At 26.1% G+C, this 12,635-nt stretch overlaps 1 protein-coding gene and 1 pseudogene across 1 annotated transcript; one reads left to right on the forward strand and one right to left on the reverse strand.

Annotated features, from left to right (window-relative positions):
- Nucleotides 1–1,180: 1,180 nt before the first annotated feature.
- Nucleotides 1,181–10,422, reverse strand: LOC107170466 (52 kDa repressor of the inhibitor of the protein kinase-like; annotated as a pseudogene).
- Nucleotides 10,423–11,412: 990 nt separating this feature from the next.
- On the forward strand, nucleotides 11,413–12,424 carry LOC149059310 (uncharacterized). Its single transcript, XM_089217295.1, has one exon. It carries the CDS (start codon nucleotides 11,413–11,415, stop codon nucleotides 12,421–12,423), a length of 1,011 nt encoding a protein of 336 aa, XP_089073421.1. The 3' UTR covers nucleotide 12,424.
- The last annotated feature ends 211 nt before the right edge of the window (nucleotides 12,425–12,635 follow it).

Below are 12,635 nucleotides of genomic sequence, written 5' to 3' on the forward strand. Positions count from 1 at the left end.
GGTGACGTTGTTCAAAAAGATCTCGGAGGTAGTGTTGTAAAAAATTTGTCTCTACCGATACAAAATAAAAACCATTATTTATACATGGATAATTATTTTACAAGTGTCCCTTTATTAAATTATTTAAAAACAAAAGGAATCTATGCATGTGGAACTATAAATTCGTCACGAAAATATTTACCAAAAATGAAACCGGATTCAAAATTAAAAATTGGCGATTATGATTGGACAATAAGTGATCAAAATAATGTATCAATTATAAAGTGGAAAGATAAAAGAATTGTAAATTTATTGTCAAATTTCCATGACCCTAAAATTGTAACTCAAGTAAAACGTAAGGCAAAAGATGGAACTGTCTCTATGGTTCCGTGCCCAATTGTATTACAAGATTATAATTCTAACATGAATTGTGTTGATAAATTTGACCAAAATAAAAAAACCTATCAAATTGATAGGAAAAGCCAAAAATGGTGGCACCGTATTTTTTTCTTTTTTTTTGATGCTACAGTTGTTAATGCTCGGATTCTGTACAATGATATAACTAACGAAAATATGAGTATAAAAGAATTTCGTCGTCACGTATCAAGAGATCTGGTTGCTAAAACTTTAGTTGAAAAACGTCGTAGCTTATCAGATTCACCAGTCACACCTAAACATTTAAAAAAAGGAAGTCCATCAGTACCCAAAGAAGTCCGCTTAGAACAGTCAGCTCATCAACCACAAAGATCGACGAGGAGAAGGTGCAACAATTGCAGTTCAAAACAAAAAGAAGTAAGAACCGACTGGATATGTTCAATTTGTGAAGTTCCTCTATGCTTAGGGAAGACCAGAAACTGTTTTGCCGAATTTCACAATATTTAAAAAGTATGATTTAATGATTAAAATTTATTAGATATTAATTAATTAATTATCAACTGTTATATATTATGTAAGAAAAAAATGTAAAAGTATTTATTATTTTAGGTGTATAACCTTTCATGCACAGCGGGACATATGTCATCCCACCTAATACAGCAAGTGAACAAAAAGTTACAAAAAAAAATTGTGTTTTTTTTTAACATTTTAAAGTGTAAAAAATGTTAATTTTATTACGAATAAAAGTTATTTTTGAAAATTTCAATTTGTGTGCAGGTATGGTATTTATTTTATTGAAATTCTTGTGCCGGAAAGAGTTAATAGACTACATAACGGAGCTATTGGTAAATATACTGCATTGTGGAATATGTCTAGGCGACCGAAATCTTCTGAAATCATACACAATTTATTAGGTTGTTCACTTTTTTATCCGTGTCCAACGAGGTGGAATTCTTTGTACGACGCTCTGAGTCAACTATTAAAGTTTAAGGACAAATTAAATATACTTTTCCAACATTTAAATGTTAATTCTAGGTTTAAAGATATAGAGTTAGTATATTTAGATGAATTAATAATTTTACTAAAACCAATAGCTTGCGCACTAGATTGTTTGCAAACTCAAAATAATTGTTTCTACGGAATTTTAATACCATAATTGTTTTCTTTAAAATCCCGATTAGAAAATCTAAAAGAAAAACATTTGAAATATTGCGCTTTTTTAATTACACCTTTAATTAGTTCTCTTACAAAAAGGTTTAATTTATTTTTCGAACTATCTCCTGAAATTAATGAAGCTATTCTAGCAACATGTTTCCATCCAAATTTTAAATTAAGGTGGATTCCAGATTATATTAGTGATCACCAAAAGAAAATAATACATAATTTGTGTATAAATGCTACAGAAAAAATTGTTAATGAATGTGGTAACCATGAATCCAGTAAAGATTCTGAAGACAGTTTTTTATATTTTCATCTCAGGTTGAAAATAAACAGCAATCAAAGAATGAACTAGAATTAATTACTTATTTTAATGACAATAACAAATCTTTACATTGTTTAAATAATTATCCATCTATAAAAAAACTATTTATAAAATATAATACGAGTCTGTGTTCATCTGCTCCCGTTGAGCGTTTATTTTCATTTGCTAATTTTGTGCACTCACCTAGTAGATCTAATCTATCAGACAAAACGTTTGAAAAATTAATTTTTCTTAAAGGTAATCAATATTTTATTCATAAAAATAACATTTAATTTAAAAACTAACAATAACTGACAAGTCCATAAGACCATAACCAATTTAATTTATATACTCATTTTTGACCATAAGTCTATAACCAATTATAGACTTAAAGGAACTATATACAGGGCGATTTTTTTATCATGAACCACTCATTATTTCAAAAAGTATCAATGTTTTTGAAAATATTTTTTTACGAAGTTTCATGTTGTTAAAAAAACAACGTTTTTATAAAAAAATTATATTTTTTAATATTTTTTATCCTTATAATTTTTTAAGTTTTTTACTTTTTTGAATGGCAACCTAGAGTTTTAATTTCATATTCCAAAGCAGAATATTTTTCTAAGTATTTTGATACGTAAAAGTCGAATTTTGGACGAGTAGTTTATGAGTTATAAGTATTTAAAGTTTAGATTGGCGGAGTGGAGTGGTACGGGGTTACCCCGCAAAATGTTTGTCCACTACTCCGCTTGTCTAAACTTTAAATACTTATAACTCATGAACTACTCGTCCAAAATTCGATTTTTACGTATCAAAATACTTAGAAAAATATTCTGCTTTGGAATATGAAATTAAAACTGTAGGTTGCCATTCAAAAAAGTAAAAAACTTAAAAAATTATAAGGATAAAAAATATTAAAAAATATAATTTTTTCATAAAAACGTTGTTTTTTTAACAATATGAAACTTTGTAAAAAAATATTTTAAAAAACATTGATACTTTTTGAAATAATGAGTGGTTCATGATAAAAAAATCACCCTGTATAAGTACAAATTAAGATGTACACACTTTATGTAACTTATTAATTTTGGTGTATTTCTATTATATAGTGATGTAATAGTTATAAATGTATAATGTGTACCTACCTATTGATTTAGTGTATTATTTAATATAATTATGACTTTATAAGTATTTATGTATTGACACTACAGTGAATTATGTATAGATGTTTTAAGTTTAATAGTAAATACAATTCGATTGGAAATATAAAAGTATCATGTATCTAAGTATCTTTGATACATGTATCTTGTATCTTGTATCTTTTCTACATTCACAATGTATCTTGTATCTTGTATCTTGATACACTAAATGCATGTATCATGTATCATGTATCATGTATCATGATACTTTTTTTTGAGTATCTTGCCCAACCCTGTTTATACTATTACACATACTTGAGTAGTGTGGCTCAATGGGTAAGGCGTTAGGCTTTGAATGCATTCATAGTAGGTTCGATACTGGCTGGGGGGAATTTAGTCGTGATAATTACAATGCTACAACATGTGGCTTGTTCAACTATATGCTAAGTATAGTTGGATTTAAGACGCAGTGGGTTGTAATATCATTACTAATGTTCTCCTCACTGGTCCCTGGAGTCTACAAATAACGACTTCTCATTGTGTTGTGCTACAACGATGGTGGAAGTAGTCTCTGCTGTAAAGACGTTTGAAAAAAAAAAATTTTTGCAATATAAAATGAGCGATGAATTATCACAAACTATATATTGTCTTAAATGTAAAAAAAGAACAAAAAATTTAAATCCTATTAAAATACAAACAGTTAATGGTCGATGGAGAATTTCAACAAAATGTTTGGATTGTAAAACAAATAAAAGTAAATTTACAACATCATCCGAAATTGAACAACCCGTCACCAATAAATCTATAAATCAAAATATTTCAAATAATACAGACAAATTTTTATTAGCTAAAGAACTTCATAAGCCAGTCAGATTAAGATTTCCTAAAAGAAGGATTATCACTAAAGGTATTGATGATTTATGGGCTGCTGATTTAGTTATAATGAGAAATTATTCAAATGAAAATGAAGGTTATTGTTATATAATTACTGTTATAGATACTTTTTCAAAATTTGTATGGGCATTACCACTCAAAAATAAAGATGGTATTAGTGTTTCAAAAACATTTGAAGAAATAATAAAACAAGCTAAATCACAAAAACATCAACCACCAAAAAAACTACATGTTGATAAAGGCTTGGAGTTTGTAAATAAACATTTTACACAAACTTTGGAAAAATATAATATTCATATGTATCATACTCAAAACGAAGAAAAATCTGAAATTATTGAGCGATTTAATAGAACATTAAACAAAAAAATGAGAATAAAATTTGAAATGCAAAAATCTAAAAAATGGTTTAACATTTTACAATCTTTAATAGATGAATATAATTTTGATGATATACATAGATCTATTGGTATGAAACCTTGTGAAGTAAATAAATCTAACGAAGACCTTGTTCTACGCAAATTATTTTATACAAAAAACAAACCTAAATTAAAAATAAAATTTAGCGTGGGTGATAGAGTCAGAATAAAAGCTTATAAAAAAACATTTGCTAATAAATACAGTAATAATTGGACAACAGAAATATTTATAGTTAATGAAATTTTAAACACAAATCCTATAACCTATAAAATTATAGATTTAAACAATGAAGAGGTTGAAGGGAGTTTTTATAACGAAGAGATGCAAAAATCAATATTTAATTGTTATTTCAAAATTCTATAAAATGTTTTTTTTGTATCTAAAATCGTGGCCGGAATATCCGGCCATGATTTTATTATCATTATCATTGAGAAATTTATTTATTTACATTTATTTATGATTTTTAAAATCATAAATAAAAACATAAACAATTTCGTTTAATTGTAACCGTATGGTATTGTATCATAATCTGGTAATATTATTCTTTTATCATAACCAAACGAGAATTTTTTTGTAACTTTTTTATTAAATATAGTTTTAGTAAGTGTATCACGTGTTATTTGATTATATTCTAGTTCTATATTATTATCTTTATTTTTTTGTTCAATTAATTTTATCATTGATTCACCGTTAAGTTTTAACAAATTTTGATAATTCAAAGTAAAACCCTTTATAACCGTTTTATATGTATTATTGTTTGTTTTATAATAATAACTTTTAGGACCTGTCGATGCCCAATCTGTTATATATACATTTTCACCTAATTCATCAGTCCATTCTCCCAAAATTGTTCCTGTTTTAACTTTATTATAACCGTTATCAATATAGAAAATAGAATCTGTATCAAAATAAACTACAGCTCTACCTAATTTATCTAACATTTCATATAATCTTAATCTCGCACTAGAGGTTGTAAATAAAGCTATTAAAATATTTGTATCATGAAAATTTTCAACGTAATAATCTTTATAATTATAACACATTTGTATCATATTGTCGTTTAATAATTTTATATTTATATTTTCTAATCTATCGTCTAATAATATCTTATAGAATTGTTGTGGGTCTGTAACAAACTCAGTTTTTTTCATATTTTGTCTTTGTCCAAATTTTCCCCATAAACTATTTAAACACAGTTTTGCTACAGCTCGTCTACCAGGATTATCACCTAACTTATCTTTATCTAATAAAATACCCATTTTATCGAAAATTGCTTTTATATACTCATCATTAGAACTATAATTATGTTTTGAACTTTCTAATTTTATTTTCATAAAATTATCAACATACTCTTTAAATAAATATGTTGTTTTTTCTTCAAAATTCCATACTTCATAAATTTTTGTTATAATGTAACCTTTTTCCAAAGCTTTATTAACTTCGTCTGTTGTCCATGTTCCTATAAATTGCCTTTCATTTCGAGAATGATTACATTTTTGATTTTGATCTACAGAACATTTATAACATAATGGAAATAATAATTTTTCATTTTTTTCCATTTTTATTTTTACTGGAAGTACAGGGTGATAAAGATTTTTTGGAGGTAAAATTTTACATTTAATTAATCCAAACCAATTTTTATCATATACTTTTGGTTTCAATATTTTTTCAGGATGTCCAACAGGATAATAATCATAATAATTCACAGTTGGATATAAACTACACACATCAATATAACGCATTTTTGTATTTTTTACTCTTAATTTTGTAGCATTTGTTCTACCTCCAAAGAAAGCGTCTCTTGGATTAATAGGTTCAGCTATATCAGCTTTTTCCATTTTTTTGTATGTATTACTATTTATCCAATCACATTCCCATTGTTCAACAAGATTATAACCTGCTTTTTTTATTGATGTACTTCTTTCAATTGTTTTTTCATACAAATCTTCCATTGTTGCATGATTTATATTATTTATAGTTTCTCTATCTTTATAACATTTAGTACAACCGTGCCAAAAACATCCATGATATTGATAAACTGTTTTTGATTTATTATCAAATCCGTCTACTTTAGCTCCTGCTATTTTTTTTTCATTGCCATTAAATGCATGTAAGATATTTTTATTATTAAAATGTTTTAACCACGTTATCGATTGTTTTGAATATTTTTCATTTTTTTCTTTATCAAAAACAGCTATAGTATCTTGTAACAAATATTTTGATTTATAAATAGACATACAAACACCTGCTATAGTCGTATATTGAAAAGGATCTATATTAACTATTTCCAAAAACTGTTTTCTGAATTCTAAACCACTTCTTCGTAAAATATCTACATCTGAATTACAGTAAGACTCTAATTCTTCTTTAAAATTAAATATATAATTTTCCTTAATTTTACTATCATACCATTTTTCAAATTCTTGTTTATTCTCTGTTTTCATTGTCTTGTATCCGTAATATTCTTTATCAGGTAATACGCCTATATAATCTTTATTTTCCACTGTATTAAAGAAATGTGGGAAGTAACCTTTTTTCAACTCTTTAAGACCAAAAGTTTTGGGAAAACTACTAAGTGGAGCTTGAATAAAATTACTACTATCTTTTATTTTTATATTTAAATATTTAATTTCTAATAACATTAGCTTTGTACCACTATCATTCATTATTCATTCCAGTAGATATAGTATTATTTAAATTTGGATTCATTACTATAATATTTATTTGATCACCTTTTTCGTAATTTTATATTTTTTTGGACAAGGTTTAACATCTCCTCTAGAGCTTTATGTGTATAATCAATTTTGTATTTTGTATTACTTAGTTTAAGATCTTTTATTAAAGTTTCTCTAAAACAAATTTTATATTCAGCTTCATGTATCTTAAATTTCTTTTGCACTTGTTTATTCAATTGAATTACATCTATCAACTCAAAAACCTCTGGTGTTTTTTCTAATGAACTATTAAAATAATTTTCTTCGGTGAAAAATGTTTTTTCTAACTTCTGAAACGGATTATTGTTTAATGAACTATTATCAGTCTTGAAAATATCTCCTTTAAATTTACGAAAAGGTTGTTGCTTTCTTTTATTTATGATACTTGTTATTAAATTTTCTTTATTAAGTTTGTAAATTGATCTTATATCATAATCTCTTGCTAATGACTTAAGCTGAGAGATTTTTAAATCACGAATTGTATGACCTTTCCTAATTTTTGATATAAGAACAATTTTTTTAAGGGTACTATATCCCTTAAGTTTATTCTCTTTTGCTATTGACTTAAGCTCAGAGACTTTCATATTTTCTAATATTCTTATAGAATTTATGTTTCCCATTGTTTATTATAATTTTTATTTTTATTTTTATTTTTTTTTTTTTAATAACATATTCAATTTTCTTTTGAAAGATTTTGCATTTGAGGATTTTATTTCATTTTGTGATCTATTTGTGATTTAATCAATTTACTGATCTTTTTATGTTTAATTACAGTTTACTGATCTTTTTATGTTTAATTACAGTTTACTGATCTTTTTATGTTTAATTACATTTTACTGATATTTTTATGTTTAATTACAGTTTACTGATCTTTTTAAGTTTTATTTCATTTTGTGTTCTATTTCTGATTAATTACAGTTTACTGATCTTTTCATGTTTAATTACAGTTTGTGTTCTATTTCTGATTAAGCGAGCGTTTCTGATAAAGTTTACTGTTTGTGATGATTTTCTGATTAAAATCAATCTTGTGATCTTTTACTGATATTTTTAGGAAAAGTGTGCTCAAGTGCCCCCTATATTACTAAAATACTTATAAAGGAATATTATGAAAAGCATAAGCAAAGAAAATTAAGTAGGTACTTATTTTTCCACAATATAAGTAAATAATATTTTTAATTTTACTAATTTTAGTAGAGTGAAGCAAGCTAGAAAAGTAAATTTTTTAATCATTTGTATTGTATAGTGTATTATGCTACCTATACCACTATACATTTAGTAAATATCAAAATAAATATAATAATATATACTAATATACCTTGAAATTTGAGTTTTATTTTAATGTTTATTGACTATTGAACAATACCTAATACTCAAAAGTCAAATGATTTATACATTACTTATAATAGGTACCTTCTAAGCGTAGAAAAGCTTCGTTCTGCTGAAGCAACACTAATAGGTAGTGAACAAATAATATTAAGAATATAATGAATATTTGGAAACACTGATTCCGGACACGAAATTAGAGCTTCTAAACCATTATTTGGAATATTTTCTCCTAAAAAAATTTAGTATTTTATATAAATAAAATTAATGATATTAAAATATTTTTTTAACAAATTTATTTAGTAATTAAATATAAAAACTTTAAATATGTATATTTACTTTCATATTCATGTCTCTTCCATTTAGTAAACCATAAATCTAATTCATTTTGTATTATATCTTTTGATGAAGCTTGAAAATATGTATAATTTCCAGTCATAATTTCAGAAATTGTTGACAAATAATTATGCAAGTCTTCATTTTTTATTTTAATAAGATACTTTGGTGTAAGCTGCATTAATGATACAATATTTTTATTTTCCTTGCTCAAAAATAGAAAGTTTAAATCTTCTAATATATTGTCCAATAGAGGTATATAAATATTAACTCTATAGTAATCAACAATATTGTTTGATGGTAATAAGTTTGGTCTATGTTTTTGACGCGAAGTAATTCTTGGTAATCTCATATCAACATTAAGTTCTCTTAAAATCAGTTCACATTCTTTAAACAATAATTTAAATTTGTCTTCACATTCCTTACGGTTCCTTTCAATAATTGTGTATATATATTTAATACATTCTGATGCTGAAATAATATCTTGATCTTTACCTTGCAATATTTTGCTTATAGGAAATGTTACAGCTAATAAACTTGATAATGAAAAAATTGATATAATAAAGTCACAATTACAAATAGCTGCTATCATCATTTTGGCTTTTGAAGAAGAAATATTTTCATTCCATTCAGATAAATCAGTTAAAGTATCTACAATTTCAATAATGGATTCTTTAAATTGTGTTATACTATCGTGTCTTTCGACCCACCTTGTTTCACACAAACTACGTAATTTTTAAGGTGTTGTCAAATGTTGTTTAAGAGTATAGTTACATTTAGCAGATACATGAAAAAAGGAATCAACTTCTTTTATAATTCCTACACAGTTTCGTACAGATTGAACAGCAGATGATTTAGCAATACTGAGGTTCAATGCATGATTAGAGAACGGGCTATGTATGGCATTTTTGGCATTTTTGGCATATTTTTTTATTTGTTGCACAGCACCACGAACTTCAGAAACCATAACAGAACAACCATCAGTCCCAATACCTACACAGTTGTCTAAATTTAATCCTAATTCTTGTAATATTTTTACCACTGTATCTCCTAAATTCTCTCCTGTTATTTTGAGTTCTACATTGTCTTCAATATTTGACACATCATCTTTATTTTTTTTATAAATATAATTATGGCAATCGACAAATGACAAAAATCTCTCATATATAAAGTTGTTTAATACAAACCGAATAATTAAACACATTTGTGAAATATTAGATATATCAGTGGTTTCATCAAACAAAACGCTGAATATTTCTGAATTTTTTATTTCTAAAAGTATAAAATCTAATATTTCTTGTTTGCAACATTCAATAATTTCATTTTGTGTTAACTTGCTAATATATGTAGGTAGCTCTAGCACCAGTCGTTTTTAAATGTGTTTCAAGTAACTGATCACCAGCATCAATTCTAAATTTCAGTAGCTCTCTAAAATTTCCTTGATTAACTATATAATTCGCTTTGTCCTCTCTTCTTCTGTTTGACAAACTAAAGATCCATCATCTTGATGACCGCGCAAAGGAATATTTTGCCGGCCTAAAAGTAAAATAGTTTTTATAATTGGTCGTAACAGTTCACGATTCTCTAATATTTCCTTATTACGTTGGTCATTTAATAAATTAATAATTTAATTTTTAGGTTTATCATAAGTACTAAAAAAGTTTATAGCTTTTTGTGCATTATCTTGATGATATCCATTATTATGACGTACTTCTAATACACCATCCTTACCTAATAGTTTTGCAAATTTATTAATAGGTTCAGTAAATAATTGTTCGGAACACCGATAAGATAATGATACGATACGGCGGTCGTCCGTCGATGTGTACGAGTAAGGAATTTAGTATACGATAGATCGCGACGATTGACAGTCGATCGACATCAACGATGATGTATTAATTTATACTCGCAATAAACTGTGTTGTGTTAATAATTATAAGTAATATTCAATTGTATGTAAATCCATCATTTTTTGTGATGTCATAAGTAGTTAATTAAATTATTAAAAAAAAAAAAGATTTCATTATAAACACAAAAATTTGTTGTTTAATAAATAAAAAAAAAATGTAATTATAATACAAGTGAACGTATGAAATTTTCCCGTTTTAAAACAAATATAATGTACAATCTAATCACACATGAAAACGGGTTAAGATTTGAAAATATTTATTTATACTCTAAAACCTCTAATCAAGAAAAATATGTTTTGTTAAAAAAAATAATGGATGATATACAAGGTGCTAATTTGTTCATATTTACAAACGCAGATAAAGTTATAAAACCAAACTTAACCAAGAAAAATTCTATTATAATTTTTGATGATGTAATATGTGATTCACAGTCTGTTATTAGAGAATACTTTAGCATCTGTAGACATTCAGGTGCTAGCTCTGTATTTTATTTAGCAAAAACATATTCTAAAATACCAAAACAGTTGGTAAGAGATAACTCAAACTTTTTAATAATTCTGAAACAAGATGATATGAATTTACGTCATATATTCAATGATCATTCGTCGACAGATATGGATTTCTCAGAATTTCGGAAAATTTCTCATTTATGTTGGAATCAAAGTGATTATGGGTTTATGGTTATTGATAAAACTCGAGAAATGAATGAAGGAAGATATAGATGTGGTTTTCATACGTTTATTAAAATAAAATAATTATATATAATATATATATATATATATATATATAATGTAACATTGTTATTATCTACATAGTCTTGCCAGTGGCCATACGATACAGTAATATTGAGTTTATTATTTACTATGAACAAAGAAAAGGTTTTGCTGAAAAATTTAATAAGATCAAAAAAAAATATTAAACAAAAAATAATGGAAATGAAACGTGGTATTATAGATTCAGATAACTATTTCCGGGAAGCATTTAAACCAATAACTGAACCACTCAGTACAAAAATAGAAAAAAATACATCGTGTAACTTACAACTAGCTGATTATAAAAATGCAGAAACTTCATACACTAGTGGTGAAAATGAAGATGATGAATTAAATTCGACATTTGTAAATTTTTTTGAACGTCCTAAATCACAACGTTATGATAAATCTTATGGTTTATATTATGATAGAACTAGTGATTCTTACAAAATAGGAGATTACTCTGTAACTTTTAGCCATGGTAACTTACAGCTGCTTAATAAATACTACCCATGGACATTAGGACTACAATCTTTATTATGTGAGAAAGAACCAAAAAATACAACTATACAAGATATGGAATCTTATTACGATATTTTGAAAACTTCTCGAGTTCATTTAAAAGCGGATGGGAAACCAAAAACCTCAAAGTTTCATAAATGGGCGACCGTTGTAAAACCTCTCTACGAAAGAATAAAAAATGAAGAAAAACAGTTAAACGAAGAAATAGTTAAAATTAATAACTCTAGAGCTCCTCGGATAAGCTTTAAACAATTAAACGAACATTTATCTAGTTCGAGTGCTAAACGTAGTAACGTTCATAATAATACAACCATAACAAATGAACCATTTGATTTTAACCCTACAGCAAACAGTTCTATGTCTGTAGATCCTCCAGTTGAAAAGATGTTTAATTTTACTGCATCACCACATACTAAGAAAGGTTCTGGTTTATATAAAGATGTAATACCTCAAACACAGTTAGTTTATTATGATGATCCAAATGAATTAGTAACTAGATTAAATCTTTTAACATCATCACAAAGAGTTGGTAATACTGGCGTTAGTAATGAAATCATATCTATTTTAGAAGAATTACGTGAGAGGAATATTATAGTATAATGACAACCTTAGAGAATATAGCTAATGAGCTACATCGTTCAGCGAGAAAAATATTTCCTAGACATAGCGTAGTTACACGGTTTAAAGATGATCTCTGGCAAGCTGATTTAATAGACATGCAGTCACATTCTAGACAAAATAAAGGTTTTAAATTCATTTTAATCATAATTGATACATTTACCAAGTATGTATGGGTAGAAGCACTAAAAAAT

This window comes from Diuraphis noxia, unplaced genomic scaffold, assembly GCF_037042655.1.
Source record: "Diuraphis noxia isolate RWA-SAM2 unplaced genomic scaffold, SU_Dnox_SAM2 contig0001, whole genome shotgun sequence".
Taxonomy (NCBI): domain Eukaryota; kingdom Metazoa; phylum Arthropoda; class Insecta; order Hemiptera; family Aphididae; genus Diuraphis; species Diuraphis noxia.